General features: G+C 46.8%; 1 protein-coding gene across 1 annotated transcript; it reads right to left on the bottom strand.

The window, feature by feature from the left end:
• Positions 1 to 439: 439 nt before the first annotated feature.
• LOC115313994 lies at positions 440 to 18,527 on the bottom strand. The gene is made up of 8 exons (XM_040219417.2): positions 18,411 to 18,527; positions 16,927 to 17,168; positions 15,562 to 15,667; positions 13,885 to 14,109; positions 12,508 to 12,666; positions 9,704 to 9,841; positions 8,864 to 8,992; positions 440 to 2,148 (listed from the first exon to the last, which is right to left on the bottom strand). The coding sequence occupies exons 1-8, from the start codon at positions 18,525 to 18,527 to the stop codon at positions 1,429 to 1,431; spliced, it is 1,836 nt and encodes a 611-aa protein (XP_040075351.1). The 3' UTR covers positions 440 to 1,428.
• Between the last annotated feature and the right edge of the window lie 676 nt (positions 18,528 to 19,203).

The following is a 19,203-nucleotide window of genomic DNA, read 5'->3' as shown; positions in this document are numbered from 1 at the left end:
TAAAAGAGCAGACAACAGTTCGAACGACCAGGCGGCCGTTTGAAGTTGAAGACGCAATGAACGTAGTCCGCAGATGGTTCGTACAACTTGCCACTTTTTCCCGCGATCATGCTGGAACAAAACAAATAAATTTGATGACCACATGTATCCGTGAAGTCAATCCAAAGTGCTTCCTGCCCAAGCAATTGTGGTCCGACAGCATTCGGTTTTCCCTTTTCACGGTGGGCAAGGAGGGCAAGGAGGGCCCGGATGCAATCCACGCTCTATCCTTTTAGGAAACATCAACAGGACAACCTACGAAGAGGTTGGCTTTAGCTGGAGCGGCGTTCCGTAAGTTTATGTCTGGTTAGCGACACCGTACTCTTTCCCTGCAGCCAAGACAGTGGCCGTTCAGCACCGGTTCAGCATGGCAGGCCGTAGTGCAACAAGGAAATGACAGTTGAAAGCTCTCACGCTCTTTATTCCCTTTTAAACCGTTTGTACACGTACATGTGGACAATTGAAGATGGCACAGACTGAGAATCACTGAACAAAAATTTTGTTTTCCTATGTAACACTGTAGAAAAAAAAAAAAACACCATGACACAAAATTGAGCAATATGTGTAGAAGCATACAGAGGATAACAATTGTCACCTGGCCTTAGATGAGCTGTGATATCCTTGCTATGGCAGTTATAGAACGGGGATCAATGTATGCATATGTTAAGAACAACGCCGCGGCATGGCAATAATACTTGAAGAAAGTTTGCGTCGTAGTCTTTTGTTTTAAAGCTTATTTAGAGGTGTCTGCTGGTCCTTCAGTGAGAGACCTTGCAAGTGCGGGAAACACAACAGGTTGTAACAAGAAAACTAAATGCACATGCAAATATACACCTCTCTTCCACTGGTTTCAAGGTATTCAGTCGTTGTATAAGGATAGCATTATTGTGACCACTAATGAGTGAGTATAGTCACTGCTTCTCTGGCCAAGTGGACCTTCGATAGGGGAGACAGATGTTGCCATATTCTCGACACAGCAACTTAGTGTCTGAGAATCATACAGTTGCTATTTCTCTTGAGGCTTTGGCACTGTCCTAAGAGAGATCTGGACAGCTTAAGGCACTGTAGCTGCAGCCTCAAACAACTAACCATCTAGAAGAAAAAAAACTTCTAATCCGCACAAAAGGCTTTGCAATCTTACATGATTGGTTCCTGGAGTCACATGTTTGCAACAATGTGAGATCCATAAGCTCCAACACTTTTGCCTCGGGCAATTTGGACACCAAACTAACCCATGCAGTATGATCAGGGAAAACAGTCATTAAAAATGGAACGTTTATATCAACAAAATGTGGCTGTGTGTCTGCGCTGTGTCTGCCTTTCTTGATCTGGTCCCTCGTCCTTTGTTCTGCTTTAATTTAAAAAAAAATAACATATAATGAACACACGTTAAATGGGCGTTTTCGTAGTAGAGACGTTCCTTATAACATTTGACCGTACAATGTTACTGCGTTGCATTCGCTTATTCGGTTCATTTGACAAGATGAACCGAATAAGCGTGCTCTTACGCCTATTGCGTATTCCTACGCTCTTAAGTATTCGACGAGATATAATGTTTACTTCAGTTTTCACCTCGCGAATTGCTGCATTCACCCCAAGAGGGTCTTCTTTTATTCTTGCAACCTCATTGATAGATTCAAGTTGTGCCATTCGGCTGTTGATATTCCTTATGCCTGCATTTATTTCCCTTAGTTTGTCCATTGTTTCTTTTATATACTGTTTGTTTGATTCCTCAGATTCCTTCACAGCTACTAGCATTTCATTAAGCTTATCATGGTCTAGGTCTGTTTCTACATCACCAGCGGACATCAACAGTTGGGTCGAACAATGTCGTGAGACATGGTTCCACGCATTATTTCTTGTGTTGTTCCACACGACGTCTCCCACGACAATGTCTGACGAAGGCCGGCCCTTCGGCTGGTTCTTCAAGACGAGCTCGTAGCACTGGTCAGGGAAGAGCCACAGCTTGCGCACGATGGCTTTGATTTGGCCACTGATGTTATCCCTGGTCTCTCTCGTGACCGTCTCGCTGAGGTCCACTTCCGGGTGGAAGATGAACGAAATAGCGGGCCCCGGTCGTGCCAGGGCGTGTCCCAGGCAATCCAGGACCTTGGGCGGGACAAAGAAACAAGAGTCCAGAGTTCAAGCAGATTCCACGGTCGCCTCTCCCAGGTGCGAGCCGAGGGGATCGAATGTATCTAGTTTTTTTCTTCGGCTCTTTGGGCGAGTGCCGTAGGGCGTCGAGAGAAGCGCATTTCAACACGAAAGAAATAATGTGTTTTTTTCCTGCATGAACCTTGTGTTTTTACTTAATCAAGGACATTTTGAACTTTTTCGCCTTCGTCCCTATTTTGACAAAAATCAACCTGGCGGTTGCTTTTTCAGGTTAATCTCTATGGTACATTGAAAACGTGGAACCCCACTTATGAATGTCAAGGATTCGTTTTAACCTGCGTTTGGCAAAAGTAAAACAAAACAAAACAAAATTGTTCCGTGTCTTTTTTTAAAGTTTACGGCAGCTGGGGCTTGCTGAACCAACCCATATAACTCATCCACTCCTCGGTACAATTCTTAACGGGTATAGGAGACTGCATGTTCTAGCTCCCGAATATGTTTTTACACTACCTGTAACATTACTTTCACCCTTTTAACCTTACTAACTTTTGACTCCGTTTTTGTCTCTTCCAGCTTGCATATTAATATAGACTGCCATCTAAGTCAGTGCAGACTATAATGACTGACATGTTGAGAACGGCCGGTGGTCCTTTAATTACCCCCACCCAGCGCGACTGCACGTTTCCACGTGCGGGACTCCTGGGCCTGCACAACATCCTACCAGGCTCTAGCTGGGACCATCGACACTCCCCGAATACAGCCTTGAGGGATCTCACATTCCAGTCCTTACTGCCCGGACATGAGCAGTGTAAATCAGTTCTGCGGGATCGCCACTCCCGAGTTGGAATGATTCCGGAACGATTCCGCACTTTCGCGACCACGGAAAGGAATGAAGTGGGGGCAGCACCAGGGGGAATGGAATGGGAATGCAATTAGATGCAGTTTGCCCGGAATTGAATAGAAATTGAATAGGTTCGGCTGATGGCACACTTTGCTAGCGCATATGAAATGGCTCTTGAAACAGCATTATTGCATTGGAGGTGACCGACGGCTTGATTGTCTCACTGGTTTAATGATCATTCGAGGATGAAAATGGCAGCGCCCTCAGTAGTGCAAACAAAACTGAATAGTTGTAGGCGGACAATATGTCGTTCCTGGTGCCGCGAGACGTGACAAAGCGGCTGTTGTAGTCGCGCGATTCTCATGTCGCTTTAACGAAGGAGTCGAACCAAAAACCGGAGAAAAACCGTTACTTTTAGCTGAACCAGAAAAAAACTGCAAATGAAATCGGACATTTGATATTAAACCACAAATAGAACGGAACCGTAATCTCATGTGGCAGTTACCGGTTCATTGGAAACGGTTTGGCTTAATAAAGTGTGATCCGCGCCTTCTTGCGGGTGGCGACGCGAAGTCGATTAAATATTCCTGACGGTGGCATCAGCGGCTTAGTTACCACACAAACGGCAGCAATGAAATGGTGACAGCTCAATAATAATGAAACAAAATAAGCATATTTCATGTCTATGTGCATCACGAACTCGCCTGCGCGAGTTCGTGATGTGGTGGCGTACACTTCTATGACTTGTTTTAGGACGGACCGCAAAGGATGCTACAAGTCACCAGAGCCAATAATAGCTCGGAGGGTGTCTCGCGTCCTACTAGTTGGGAGGATCGACGTGCACTCTAAGAAAAAAGGGAGGAGAAAGGTAGCAAAAGCGACTGTCCCTCCTTGTCGCGGACAAGTTGCCCAGAGAAGGGAGGAACGGCAGTTCAGATGAAAGGAGGAGGGCGAGTTCCTCCTTGTTCAGTTGGCGCAGGGGTAGAACATCGCGCTACTGACCAAGTGGTCAACGGTTCACTCCCCAGGAAAGTGTTTTTTTTTTTTTTGTGGTTTTTTTTTTTTTTTGTTTATTAAAACACACATAAACAAACCCAGACCGATGAAAGGAAAACTAAAGTCCTTATTATTCTCCGAGACGTTTTCCTCGTCCAGGCAGACCGGAGAAAGCTTTCGCCCTCCCGACCCATCTTCTTTCGGTTTCGTTTTTCGAGCACATCGCGCACGTTGTTTAATAAATTAATGTTGAGTTGATTGAGCTTCAGCGGCAGCGAAGGCCGCCTGTAATTCCGTCTTCTAGTCCAAACGTGCAGAACATTTCGGTTGCATTGACGTTTTTACCACTAATTTTATCAAACGAGCTAACGAAGCCGCTAGAAACAGCGAAGTTCCGGAGCAGTGCCAGCAGCGCTACATACACTGGGTAAGACGGCCGTCTCCAATTTGCGGGACACACGCGGAACTACAGCAGCGAAACCACGAGGAACTGTGTCGACGTTTTCGACGTTATGGAAATCGCGGGAACTGCGTCCAAGGAAGGCAGGTTTTCCTGCCGGCTGCCTGGGTGCCTTCCGTGCTGAGTTCGGTTCCGTTCTCCCGTGCCGAGTGCCAACCGGCGTTCAAGGTGATTCTTCTGCGTGTCAGCAACATCGTCAAAGTGGTTCTGTATTTCTTCGTGTCAGCGACATCGTGATGGCAGTGTTGTGGGTTGTGAACAGAAGTCTGGAATTATCGCCGATGTGACTGTGTGTTCGCGTATCAGTGGTGTAACAACAAGATGAGATGACGTAAACTGTCGGGCCGTTATCGGAGGGGCCGGGGTGTCGCAGGATGACATTCCGCTTTACATTAAAAAGTTTAAAACCACTTGAGGGATTAGGTGCAGTCGATCGACGTGTGGATAGTCATGTTGGAACGCTGGTCTGAAAGGTAAGCTCCTATCGTAAAGTGGCCAATGTGACTGTCGGTCCCTGAGAGCGATTGCGCTCTGGGGAAAAGACAACACTACGAAAGTATGACGGAAAGTACGTATATTTATAATGGAAGTTTAGCATAAAAAAAAAGACAGGCAAAATCGAAAAAAAAACAAAAAAACGCTATCCTTTATTTTACTGTTTAAATATATTACGGTTCCTGTAGAAACTGCCCTCTAAGTGGCGCGCTGGGATGAGCGCTAGAAGTTTTCGAGCTCGCAACGGCGCAGCTCCGTACACTTAACAGTTGTCGGAAGTCGCGGCTTTGACTGCATTCAAGTTGATCGAAAAGCGATTTTTGTGCCCGTGAAGCATCACTTCCAGCTGAGTGGATATCCGCTCTACAGAGATTAATTCAAGACGGCAATTGCAGCTTTGCGCGAACAGCATAAATAGAAAAACGAACACTACAATATAAATACTGGCTACGAAGGGCCATGCGGGAAAACAAACTCATGGCTTGGAACCACATTGGCGTGGCTCGATTTATTGGCTTTCAAATAATTATGGCATGATCGAGCGCCTTCTTTTTAATAAGAGATTCATCCCCTGAGCCATTAAAGATAGCCTCAGATGTATGACATTGCTGGAAAAAAATGAACATGTTCGGAATATTTTTTTTTGCTTAGGGAGTCACCGAAAAATTCCGTACGTTCAAAACGACCAGTATAAAAGACGGAAACGCAGGGCTCGGGTGTAGTGATCGGGGTAGTGTGCTGTTGTATTGATGTTTGTATGTGCGATGCCTGTGTATGCGTTCAATATATGTTGACCTGATGTTTGTAATGTGCGCAACGTGTCTCTATGTGTTAAAGATTCCGAAGAAAAGCAAACGCAATTGTGGCGTAAGGAAATGCAAATATTTTTTTGTGAAAACATGAATTGGGCGGTACCTAGCGCCACCTAGCCTAGCTACGTGCGATTACTCTGCTTGACCCTGCCATCTGGTGGCAAGCGATTTAACATCCTTTGACGCTACGCGGCTACGCCATAATTTCGTGTTACCGTGCTGAGTGAGCTAAGCCAAGAGGTTGCTTCGGATTTGCTTTTTTTTTTTGAGAGACGCTTTTGGTTTTGCGGGCGAATGATTTTCACTCCGTGATGTGCGGTTGACGCAACGGTTGACGAAGGAATTGTGGCTCGAGGAATAGCAAAGGTAGGATATAAAGTGCGCGAACTGAGTGCCGGTTATCTCCGTTGAACATCGCAGTGCTGACGATGAGAAGACTGAGTGACTGCATGCTTTCGAAACGTAAGTTTCTTTACCTGCAGGGGTAAAGAAACTTCGGAAATAAATCCAGTTCGCGGAAAGCTCGTGTTACGTTTTTATTTCCTGCTCCTCTCGCTTCGTGCAATAGACTTAGTGTTCTCGTTAAGCCTTACCGAGCTCGATTTGCTCGATTCGTGGCCGCCATAATGAGATGCAGTCGACGCAGGAACTTTTCCTCCCCTGCTTAAGGGACGAAAGTTTCTCCCTTTCTGAAGGAACATATGTGTCAAGAGCGTTCCTATCTTTAGGGAGGACTATACTGACCCTTTTTTCTAAGAGTGTGGGGATCGCTAAGTCGCGAGACTAGAAAGTGTTGATTGGCTAGTGTAGCTCGTGGCGTCCATCGCAGTACATCGTTAGATGAAACAGTACATCTGACTCACGAGAGGCTAAAGTGCCATTATTTGAGAGTGCGCGGGTGTGCACAACTTTCTGTTAAGCAATATTCCTCAAGGAAGAAGAAAGCGAGCCTAAACATAAAAATAAAACCAAAAAATTGACGGCTGTCAGCGCGTTTGGTCTGCGGTGGCAAAATCTGTATGCGCCAAGCGGCGAAACCGCATTACTGCGGCGCCGAAGGCCGGGACGTCGCCCAAAGCCCTGGACGCTGCTTGAAGAAAGTTTTTTCTGTGTGCGTTTCCAGAAACAACAAGTCGCCTGTTGTCGTTTATGTTCTTCTTTGTTTTCACAGTCTCTCGACCGGACCTCGCTGTCTTTCTGCTCTTCAACTCAGTCGTTCGAGCAAGTCGTTCGGGCGTACGGTGTGGGTATAGTTTGCCGTTTCAACCTGGACGAACATCGCCGGCGTGCGGTCGTGTATCGACTGCGTGATGCCCGTTAAAAGACCTACAATCAGCAATCGTACTGCGTTGGCTAAATTGCTCGTCTACAGTGGGTAACAATGTCGCCATAGTATGACGGACGAAACTCCTGTTGTTTAAACAACTATACGACTAATTTGTTTTTCAGGGTAGTTTGGGATTACGGTGCATGCTACCGTCACGACTCACGGTGTCACAGTGCGTGCCGGATGATTGACTTCACATGCGACAACTGTACTTTAATAGGGTTTCCAAGTGCCTGTACAATGACGTAATTTTCATATAACGGCATTTCCATTAAAAGGTAAAGACCACAAAACTAAATTAAGCGCACATTTGTTTTCCTTCCCTCGTTTCTGCAGCAGATCTTCTGATGAACTATTTTTTTTTGTTCAATTCAGTGAGAAGAAAGGTGTTGAATCCACCTTTTCTTCTCACTGACTGGAAGTTTACTTTTTTTGTTTCTTGAACCGCGCCGGTAACCGACCCATTATTTGAAAAGCATCACTGAACCAGAACGGAACCGGAACAAAATGCAAAGCTACTGAACTCTCAGCTTTTGAACCCATCCGATCTTCTAGTGTTTGTATGGAACACAAATAAAGAATTGGACGGAATATGTTAGGAAATAAAAAGCATCGTGCAGCAAGAGTAAACGTTCACGTTTTCAGGCGCGCTTCATAATAGGGTGCTACAGTCTCCTGTGCTGGCGCTGTGTACCGATCGCACTTTGTCAGCGGTTTTCTTTTCTTGCCGCAGTGCATGGAGATTTGGGAAAGGTATGCGCCCTGAAACTGAGGGAGAGGAGAAGACGAGAGCGCGCGGGGACGTCTGAACACCGAGCTCTGATTGGAGAGATTAGAGGGTAGACCAAGAGCTGTAGCTGCCCTTGTCTTCACTGCAGTCGTCGAACCCGTCTGAATGCGAACGTTAAAAGCCAGACGCCGGCATTCCGCGTTCTGACGCGTTCCACGAGTGTAGTGAAGACACAGGCAGCTAGCTTTAGGTCTAATCACTAATCATTTCAATCAGAACTTGGCGTTCTAAAGTCACTCTACTCTCATCTTCCTCAGTTTCTCGGCAGATACGCGGCGTGGCTTGGAAGAACGAACGAGTGGTACTGTTGGGCAAGTATTCGAAGCCCTGGACAAACTATAGACATTTTTAAGGCCTTATCAGACAAACAAAACGCTAAATACGTATCTATAAAGTATAACTAACGCTCGCAAAAAAAGATTTTTTTTTTTATGTTTGGCGTTTGTTGCCACTCACAAGCCTTTTGCGCTAGATCGCGCGATCGATGTTTGCAGTGACACGAAGTGCCCCAAAGTGCTTTGTGCGACAACCCTTCGGCTTTGTAGAAATAGCGCTTTGAGGAAGCATTCGTACGTTTTTTCACTCGTCTCCGCGTTCTATAACGTTAACAGCTTTATGATCCTTTTTTTCCAGTAACGCAGGGTGGCTGTCAGTGGCTGGCCGTTTTCCTTACGTTTGGGGATCAGAGGAATGAAACTCTCTGGAATGGAGTTGGAATAAAATGGGGAGGTTTCCATTCCGCAACACCGGTGTAAATAAACTTTTTTTTTTCTCTTTCCAGCGGAGCTTTCTGTCTTCAACTGTGCTTCGGCATTTCTGAAGCCTCACGCGTGCTTGCGCAGCCAAAGCACGACGGAAAGCAGAGGGCTCGTCCTGGAGGTCGAACATTCGGAAGGGAACCAAACGAAATGCACCCAGTGTTGCCGTGCACGTTTGTGCGCGCCGACACCAGCCGCTCGGGGGAAGTACTAAGAAACAGCCCGCTCACCCTGACGAAAAGCATCCCTTGGTTGTCAGGGTGCCAATATTGCGCGTCGTCATTTTCCAGGACCTGGCTCATGACAAACGTCTTGAGGGAATACGACGAGAGATTCCAGCCGTACGAGTCCCTCATGGCCTGGAGAAAAATTCGACAGTCACACTTTCGTTCGCCAGTCTGGCACTGCGATCTGACAATTGCAAATTGGCTCGCTTAGACGTGCAGTCGAACGCGAAGAATGGGAGATGGCGCTATTCCCCGCCAAATTTGACGGGAAAATTGTGACATCGTGTCGTGCGGTACTGACACCCCGATGACATGTCACACCATATCATGTGACACCGTTGTGCCACGTGAAACCAAAAGGTCGCATGGCAATGTGATGTCTTGCGACACCGTGCGACGCCACGTGAGAATGTGCTGTCGGACCAACACGACCCAGAAAGATCCGCGGAGGGTTCCCAAATAAAGGCGTAATTTTAAAAGTGCCGACTGGAGACAACAGACTGTCTCGAGTTCACCACTGCGGCATAACGATTGACCGCCGATTTCATTGTTTAGCCAAACTATAATCTAAAGTGTAAAAAGAAAAAAAAAAGAATGTTTTTTGTCCGTGAACCCCCCCCCCCCCCCCCCCAAAAAAAAAAAATCTAGGTTTATTTAGCCTTTCATTTTTATAGGGATATTTCTTTACTCAAATGGTGCTGATTCCCCTTATAGTGCTAATACACACCAAACAGATGGCAACGCCTTTCAGTAGAGGGGGCGGCGTCCCCTTGCCAAAACCACGGCAGCTGAGTTTTCGTCTACGGAGGTCCTCTCATGTACATCTCAGAATGTTCACGGTACCTTGAGTAAGCGAATGATGGGCTTCACACAACCCGTGTCTTCGATTAGCCTCTTTTCCATGTTCGGGAAGTGGAGCCGCCATAGGTGGGACTTGGGCATGGACATGGGAGGCTTGGGAATCAGGAACCAGTTGCAATCCTTCAGTAGGAAAGAAGATAGAAAAGTAAACACTGCGATAACAAGGAACTCTAGGTAAAAAAAAAGGAAAGCCGTTTACAACTCCCTGCAACGCCGAATTGGAGCGCAGCTCTTGAGGAGGAGGAGGGAAGGGTACTAAGGGGAGGGTAGACCACTCCTCCTCCTCCTCCTTCTCCTCCGCCTTCTCCACCTCGTCCCCTCAATCTCGAATATGCTCCGGGGGTTCACCTGACTCCCGGTGTCGCGTGACCTCGGGGAGGGGGTCACGTGACTTGGGGAGCCGTGACCTTGGGGGTCACGTGACCTCTGGGAGTTACGTGACCTCGGGTGTCACGTGACCTTGGGGTCACATGACCTTGGGGGGTCGCTGGGGGTCACGTGGACTTGGGGGTCACGTGACCTTGGTGGGTCCCGTGGCCTTGGGGTGGCCTTGGGGGGGGGGTCACGGAACCTCGCGGTTACGCCGACGGCGACGGCGACGCCGACGCCGCTCAAGCCGGAAACGGGAGCCTAAGAGCTGCGCTCTAAAAGTTAATAAGAGAAAACAACAAACAGTCAGTCCTAATCAAGATTAAAAATTAAAACACCGCAAGGACACGGACAAGAACAAGAAGGTAGGCGAACAAGGCGCGTTGTTCGTCTACCTTATTGTTCTTGTAGACGAACAAGCGCCTTGTTCATCTACCTTCTTGTTCTCGTCCGTGACCTCGCGCTGTTTTAATTTTTAATCATGAAATACCAACTAGCCCAAAACTTCCACGTTAGTCAACTTCATACCTAATCAAGAGTGAGTTAGGTAATCTGGTCGCTGGGCTCTTGCAGTCTCAGCCATTGATAAGCTCATCCGTTCCAATTGCATGGCGTGTGTCATATATTCTTATCATCTCTAGTCATGGCGTCATCTTCCATACCCCCCGGTCATTTCTGTGTGATTCTGTGTGACTCGAAATCTCAGGGAAGGTTGGCTCCTACAGGTAAGAAGATTGATCTATAAAAATGACAAGGAGGCTAAGCAAGCATGACCTCTCTGCTAGTTGTGCACGCGTCCCCTTTTCCCAATTTGTTTTCCTGTGCATGTAGCCAGATTCGATTGATTGGTTGTTAAAGGAACATTGAAGTGAATTCCAAGCCAGAATGTAATCGATATATTGGGATTGCATTTTCCCACAGATTTTCATTGAGTTAAATGTACAGGAGGGGCTTTGCAGCAGCCAAAAATCCAAAACCTAGGAACATCAAGAAGTTTGTAGCTTGCGGCGCTCCAACACCCATGACCACTGCTATGGCGATGTAGTCAAATTGTGAAGGCGAAGTAAAAATATTTTGGGTGAAATTCACGATTTTCAAAAGAACTGTGGCCTTTTGTTAGAAAGGGTGAACTTATGAAGACTTGCTCTGAGGATTCCTAGATAAAAAAAGGGCAAGATTAAAGGGGTAAGAAACCAGCATCTTTGAACGAACTTGGGAACAAAAGATAAGCCACATTGTGCACAGAAAGGACTATGTTAGAAGTGAATCTAAGTTCCTGCCAACGAGATCCAACAATATATAGCTTCATCGCTCAAGAGTCGAGCTCAAGCTTGCTCATGCCATGATCACGCACACTTTCTACCAAAACTTTTAAACCGGCGACTTCTGAAAACGGTAGGTTATGTATGGGCATGAACTGTGACTAATGTTTTGGTCACAAATGCGGCTGCTTCCCACCTTTATGATGAAAGTAATTCCCACGAGGAAGAAACCAAGAGGGACAAAGGACGAACACGAATCTCCAAACAAAGCTAGGTGACTGGCGCGCGACCTAAGAAATCCGCCAGCTCCTGGATCGCACCAGGGACCTCTCCATTTCCAATGAAGCAGTCTGCCAGCCGAGCTAACCAGAAGTTAGACGTCAGCAGAGCAAACGGGTTTTATCAACTGCCACTAGACTAACACCAATCAGGGCGAACGACTTGCATTTTTAAGGTATTAATTATTATGCAATTAAATGGAAAGGTGCAAGCGAGCTGGACAATAGTGCAGAATGCAATACATAGTTATGAGCTACAAAAGTGTTTTTATACCTCTAAAGAGCGTTGAGAATCCTAACTCATATTTCTCAAACAGGTTATTCCCAAAACCGATCAATTTTAAACCAGAACCAATTCATTGATCGTCATCATCACCGGCTCGGGGTGTCACGTGAAAATATTGTGTCCTTAATCGCCTGCTGCTGGTTCAAACATCTCCGAGTTGTCTGAGTTGCTCGTCCGTTTCGAGCCGGACGCGATCTGAGCAATTCGTCTTGTACATGGGATAGCCAGAGGAACTGCTCGCCAGCAACGCCGGAATTGCTGGGAAAGTTTTCTTGTCTGAAGCGGGCCTAAGGGCGCCCTGCCCCGGAGGTCACCCATCCCGTTTCTCTTGGTAAATATTCATAGCATCGTCACTTTAGACGAGATCGCTTGCACCTTACATTCATTTGCATTATCAATACCACCTGTCTCCCCAAAGAAGTTTACTACAAGAGTCGCTCGACCGTTTTGACGCCTTTCCGATGTCAAGCTCGCGTGTCTGTTTTTTGATTATGATTATTATGTTTTTATTATAATAAGGGCGGCAGTCGAGAGCAATGACAAAGCTGTACGCATCCAAGACTAAACTCCGAATGCTCTACAAAAGCTCACCTCTGGTAACATATTAGCCATCCAGCCTTTCTTCTGGACGCCTGTGGGCCAACTAGGGTGGCGAAATTCTATCACAGGCACGAGGTCCACGTCAATCTGGTTGCCATTTTTGAGTTTGATATGAAGTGTCACGGCAGGGCCGTGCTGCCTCAGCCGTATCTGAAAAAAAACAAAAAAAAAAAAACGTAAAAAACAACCCTCTCCCTCCATCTTTTTTTTTTTTTTTCACAAACGGAAAGTCCTTAATGGCTCAATAGACCACCTTCCTCTCGGGAAATAAAACTTCGAGCCTGTCCCAGCTGGAAATTTAACTTAATTTAAGCATGCATAACTTCAGCCAATATTTCAGGTCATTGCCATTGTAAGTTTTACTGTGTCCTTCTCCCCGGCGTAGGCCTTTGTGGAGGCTCGCAACTCCCGCTTGAGTGCCTCGGCATCTCGGTAAGACAAGAGAAGGTCGGCTATGGCGGCTCAATCTGGCGCGCGCTGAGAGCGTCTATACAATGCAACCCACTTGTAACGATAATGAGAAAACCCGAAATTTTAATCGTCATAATCGTTGTATCTGGACTACAAACTGATCGTTATCGGCGGTATATCGTTAAATGTGGTAAGGTCATAAATGGATTGCACTGTACCACGTTTCATCTTAGGACAGACCGCAACGAATGCTGCAAGCCGTTGAGGGCAATCCAATGGCGTGCGAGCGTCACACGACCTTTCAGAGGAACGCAGTGACGTGTGGGGTGCGAAGTCTCGGAATGAGGTAAAGTTTCGTTAAATAGAATCTTTTCGAAATTCAGTGCCATCTGGGGGTTTAGAAAGCAGTTTCACTTTCGACATACTGATGGTGGTCATAAAACTGCAGTTTATCGGGCACCGTCACCTTCGCACGTCAGTAGCACGCGAGAATAATCCATTCTTGATTTGTTTCGGTTTCCATTATGCAAACACAAGAACTGATCCATGAGCCCCTCGATTCAATTTATGTCATCGAAGGAGACCAAACTTGTGCCGAGAGATTGGTAGGACCAGACCCCGAAAGAAACACTTATGCAGTCATTTTATTCAATTCGTGCTTTTTTGTTACACTGATATCTCGCACGTACAGGCCTCGTATGTCCTACACTTGGTAGTACTTTCTTCAACTTCTTTCTTCGTCGGTCTCAATGAGTCCGCCATTAGGGGCTGGCATACACCAAGATGGTGATAGTGATCAAAGTTGCTACACTGAATTTAGCAAAGGCAAAAAGGGTCTATTGGGTGCGTCGAAACCAAGTTTCGAGCTCCGAAGCAAAACAGAACGCGCATAGAAAAACCGACTCGCGAATGGTGAAATTCGAATGCCCAACCACAACTACCGCGGACAGCCCTCACCTTTTCAATGGCCGAGCAGGGCCCAGAGGAGACGACGTAGGTCCCGAGAACAGAGCCGAGAACCGATTCGAGCCATTGTGTGACCCTGTCTGGAACGAGCCTCCTCTCGCCATCCATCCAATCCAGCAGGAGCGGAACCCACTTGGCGTCCCCCTCCCGGTGCAGCCTGTCCACGGCTGCCGGACTGACTTCGTAGCCGACGTGGCCGGGACATCCGTGCAACGCCTGGAAGGTGCGATTGACGTCGTTCAGAGGACGTACCTGGTACGTAGTTCCGCAGGGTACGGCCACTGACGAGGTGAGAAAGGAAGGGATGAGCTTCGCCTGTCTCGTCTCCAGTGCCTGCTTCCTACCTTCAACAATGCTTCAACGTATTGTGCACTTCGAGCGTGCACGCGCAGCCAAAGCACTGTGGAAGGCATGGAGCATGTGCTGGAGGCTGGGCATTTCAACAACATGGCCTGCCGTTCTCGCTTTGTAAGGGACTCAATCATAATCATCACCAAAGCGCTCGTGAAGGACTAGCGGCGTCATACGTATCCTGTGGTATGCAATCTTTCCGTTAAAAAAAGTGAAAGCCGTTTACGACTCCCTGTAACGCCGAATTGCGGTGCAGCTCTTGAGGAGGGGAGGAAGGTACTGAGGGGAGGGTAGACTCCTCCTGCTCCTCCTTCTCCTCCTCCTCCCCTCATTCTTTAATATGCTCCGGGGGGTCACCTGACCTCGGGGGGAGGGGGTGACGTGACCTCGGGGGGGGGGGGGTTGTCACGTGACTTCGGGGTCACGTGACCTTGGGAGGTCACGTGGTGTGGGGGTCACGTGACCTTGAGGTGACCTCGGGGGGTCGCGTGACCTTGGGGTGACCTTGGTTACGACGACGGAAACGGGCGCCTAAGAGCTGCGCTCTAAATTGAAGGACGTTTACAAATCTCTGTAACGCGAAATTAGAGCGCAGCTCTTGAGGAGGAGGGGGGAGGGTATGCCCCTCTTTCTCCTCCATGACTTTCCATCCTCCCACAGTTTCCCCGTCAAATTTAGCTGAAAAGTTGATGCCAGGTGACCGCAACAGCAATTCAATTCCCCGCTAAATGTGAATTGAATTGCTGTTGAGGTCACGTGAACTTAATTTTCCTGCTAAATTTAGCGCGGTTAGGCCGACACCGCGTCGCCCGGAACCTGGCGCCTAAGAGCTGCGCTCTAAAAGCACGTAGCTCGCCCTTGAATTGGGTTCTTTCTTGTGCCTTTTCTATCTCGAAATAGCCTTTCAGAAAAGCGTCTTGGTCATTTAACAGCAACCTGACTCGCACAAAATGAGACAACCAATTCTAGTGAAGCCGACACTTGATTTGTCAACTGCCATGTTGTATCTTTCTGCAGACTGGTACAATAATGTGAGACAACGGGTTAAATATTACTGTAGGGTAACCTGCACTAACACCTAACTGCACACACAAAAAAAACCTTTGAAAGGACAGGCCTATGGTCAATATGTTGACTCGATAAACACGCTAGTAAGTGATTGTCCCCTCACATATATATTAAAAAACCCGTCTGTTTATTTGCGTATGACCACGAATGACTTCACCCCGCTGCTTTAATCCGATGATACCGTCAATATACGTAAAAAATTAGTTAATAATAAACGATGGTTGTCACCGGTGCAGCTGCAAAACTTACGGTGAATTCGTCCTTCTCGAAAGGAAGGTTCAGCACAAGGTCAATGTCAAACTCGTCTGCCTTTTTGATCCGCAGCCCGTCATTGTAGCTTCCGGTGAATTCGAGCCTGGGAAGCAGCACATTGAAGTATGAGTCCTTACGAATGTTTGTGTGCTCTCAATCAATGGTTCCCACTTGATTTTAGTCCTTTTACAGTTGTCGCCGTACATGAGGCGGTGATTTCATACTTGAAATTTCCCGCACAAACGCCATACAATGTGCAACCCGACAGGTGTACGGTGTTAAAAAAAAAAAAAAGATTGGTTTGCTCTGTATGTTTATACAGCCTTGATGGAGATACGCCACGACGGGTAATCGGTCTCTTAGCTCTAGATGAGAAATTTAGCCAGTGCGGTACAACCGCTAACCTGGGATTTTTAACGTGCATCACGCACTAGTGTAGTGATTACATGAACGCGTGCCGGTACGAAACTCATCCAGATCGAAACGGGCGGGGGCGGTGGGGAATCGAACCCAGGAGGTTCCCAGCGCAAGCGTTCGCTTCACACTCCGAGCTGAGACGCGTTATCCCACTTGATCCCCTTGTACGGTGTTTTGCTTTGCTGTGGCTATTTATAGTTTCAAAGCAAAATAATTCGCGCACCTGATACGCCCGGAATTGTCGCTTCCCATGTCAACTGTTCGGACGATAGTGGCAATCGGAGCGCCGGCTATTTAGGTTACGATTTTTTCACACTATTCAAATATAAGTTCAGATGATGAGAGATTATCAGCCGATGAAGAAGCTTTGTAAAGTACCTTCGGTTCAGAATCAGAGATCCCCAGAGGTTCGCAGACGCTGGCATGTCAAAGTGAAATCGAATGAAAGAAAGGCGACATTTCCTCCTCAATATTCGCATTTGATGCTTCTCAACTGGAACAGCTTGCAAGTGCTGTTTGTGCTCCCATTAAATAAGATATAAAAAAATCCTGCGCATTGATTCTTTCTTGGTCATCCCCTTAAAAAACAACCCCCCCCCCAAAAAAAAAACAAAAAAAAAAACATCTTGTGGAAAAGAATTGCGAAAGGAATTTAAGAAAAAAAAAAGTTAAAAGGTCCTCAATAACGCACGCAACGTTTTCAAGGGCATGGGAACCAGAGTGTTCCCTATTTAAGGAGAAACAGTTTTATGAAGACTAGCGTATTGAGACGAAGGGAAGAAGTTCTATCCTTCTCTTCTAAAGAGAAAGCTTCTGCTTTCTCAACACGAGAAAGCAGACACTTATTTTTGCATATTTTAGGTTGCAAATGAGGAGGCTTTGATTATCGAATTGCCTAGTTCCACCGTCTACCTGAAGCCCACTAAAGAAGAGCAATTTCCTCACCTCTTGAAAAGCAGATGGAAGAGAGGATCCTTCCGCTTCATCTGAACTAAGATGTCGTCCAACAGGCTGTTCAGAATGGTAACATTGGTGGCGGTGACTTCGCTGTTCAGCTTGAGCGACGCATAGATCGACTGAAGCTGAGGCTTCAGATTGGCGTTCAGATCTCTCTCAGCGTGGTCGAAGGGCAGAGATAAACTTACTGTTAGCGGTCTACCAGAATTGGGTTCGTTTTCTCTGGTTCCCTGCACAGTGACATAGCAGAAACACTTTCAGCGCACTTCAAATTGAGGCGGCCATCCTGCCCTTGGCGCACCAGACATCCGAAATTGGCCACGGTAAACCTAGAGCCACTGAATGATCCCAGAGTAGAAGAACCTCATATGCTTCGGTTTGGAACGGCGGAGCAGTGCTTGAATATCGACGGCTACGGTGTGGTGGCACTCTGCAATCAGATTGAGTAGGGAAGACAAACCATAAATAGCCTTCTTCTTTTTTGTCCGATCGCCTTCCGAGTTTCGTCGAATTCTGAATAAATGTACTGTACCTCACCACGTTTTCAGAGTTCTAGTACGCGCACGTTTTTTTATTTCTCGCTTAGTTCCTCTAGAGCGCCGAGGCGCCCAGCCACGGCCGATGTCGTGCGGAACTCGGAGAACATTCACTGGCTCTAGGGGAAGTCACGTGAGGGACGAAAAATCCGCATGTTAGAAAGTGAAGCAAACAGAGTTTTCTGAAGAAGCAAAATGTAGAGGGCGAAGCAGTTGGGTGGTGTGAGCCGTGAACACCTGCTCAAAAACGGCATGCGCTAATGGCTCGCACGCAGCCTATTTCAATGGCACTTTCAATGTATAGACAAAAAGGAGTACTGTTACTTCAAAAGCCACGAGCTAATGGCTCGTGGTTTTCGAAGTACTAGCACTCCCGTTGCGTGAAACATAAAGAGAATAGTTTTGTTAACCACAGCATGGCTTTCCCAACTATGTTGGTACAAACTTACCCAAGTTCTTTTCCAACCTCTAAAATATTAGTCGAAGGCATTTAGGTTTGCTGTAGACGTGTTATATCTGTGTTTATACGGTACCATAGGCGAAGATCTGTCCAAACACACATTTTCAGCCGAGTTTTCTTCTTTGCAAGTGTCATGCCAAGCGGGCATGACGACGAATTGCTGCCGTTACGCGATTACATATGTCGATATCGCACGGAGCAGTCGGTTCGTCAATCAACTTATCAATTTTCTTCGCAGCTTCCGATCGATTTTCATTCGTCACCGGCGGAACGTTCTGGATTTCTATGTTGTGGTTTAGAGAGTATCGCTTGCAGCGCTAGCCGACTTTCATTCGGTTTAGCTTGTTTTTTTAAGGTTGCACATTCTTCGCGAAGACGAGCGTTTTCAGTTCCCGAACTGTCATGTTCTTTTTTTTTTTTTTTTTTCTCAACCCGTATTTTCTGAAAAAAACTTGGTTGAAACTTTCGAGACTGACCTTTATCACTCCGAGTTCTTTTCGCATTTCTCTCTCGAAAGCACAACGAAAGCCTCTTAGTTCTTGCCATAACTCTGTTTTAATGTTTTCACAGAATTTAGCGAAGTCTGCTGTCATTGTACAACTTACTAAACAAGAACGCAGAAGAGCAAAACACTAAGTGGCAGCAGCGTCCGCGCTACAAGAGACAAACGGATATGCGATAAAAAGATTTGTTCCCAACCTGTAAACAGGAGTACGGCACGAGTTTCCTGCAACTTTTCGCTGCCGCCGCTGACAAAGAAAGTGTCGCCTCTCGAAGGCTCCCTTCAGCTGCTTGTGGTGCTGACATTTTTCTGCCAGCCTGTCTTGGTTTAATCCATGGCAGCTTATCCCAAAAAGCTGACGGTTCGTTCGGGACAGGATCGTAGATGAGTCTGTAAACAGGAGTACGGAAGTCTTCTGCAACCTTCCGCTGCCGCCGCTGCCAAAGAAATCTTGTATTTAATCATGCCCAGTAAGCTTTTAGTGTAAAATGTGCAGTCCATTGTGCACACTGCTTCATCAAGTGGTGTCCAACATCTACCTGCCGCTAACCTTCCTAAATATATCATGACAGAGCGCCAAGAAGCCGTCACCAAATTTAGAGGTCAGATGCTAGACATTGGCTGATCACCGTGTGACAACTTAAGGAAATGTACGCTGTAAAGACGAAAAAAATTCAGTGAAAAGCCAATCACGTGCATGAAGTAGTGCTTATTGCTTCAACAGTACAAGCTCGAAAAGGGACCTCACAGATCTCGATTCATAGGCA

The sequence above is a fragment of the Ixodes scapularis genome, unplaced genomic scaffold (genome assembly GCF_016920785.2).
Source record: "Ixodes scapularis isolate PalLabHiFi unplaced genomic scaffold, ASM1692078v2 PGA_scaffold8__174_contigs__length_109621045, whole genome shotgun sequence".
NCBI classification, from domain to species: domain Eukaryota; kingdom Metazoa; phylum Arthropoda; class Arachnida; order Ixodida; family Ixodidae; genus Ixodes; species Ixodes scapularis.
Note: the sequence above shows the minus strand (reverse complement) of the source record. Positions and strands in the feature narration are given on the sequence as shown.

Coding starts and splice junctions, on each gene's coding strand:
- LOC115313994 (XM_040219417.2), bottom strand. CDS start 18,527: ATGACAGCAGACTTCGCTAAATTCTGTGAAAACATTAAAACAGAGTTA. Junction 17,169..18,410: donor AAGAACTCGGAGTGATAAAG/GTCAGTCTCGAA, acceptor GTCACTGTGCAG/GGAACCAGAGAAAACGAACC. Junction 14,110..15,561: donor TCGAGAAGGACGAATTCACC/GTAAGTTTTGCA, acceptor CGCACCTTCCAG/GCGTTGCACGGATGTCCCGG.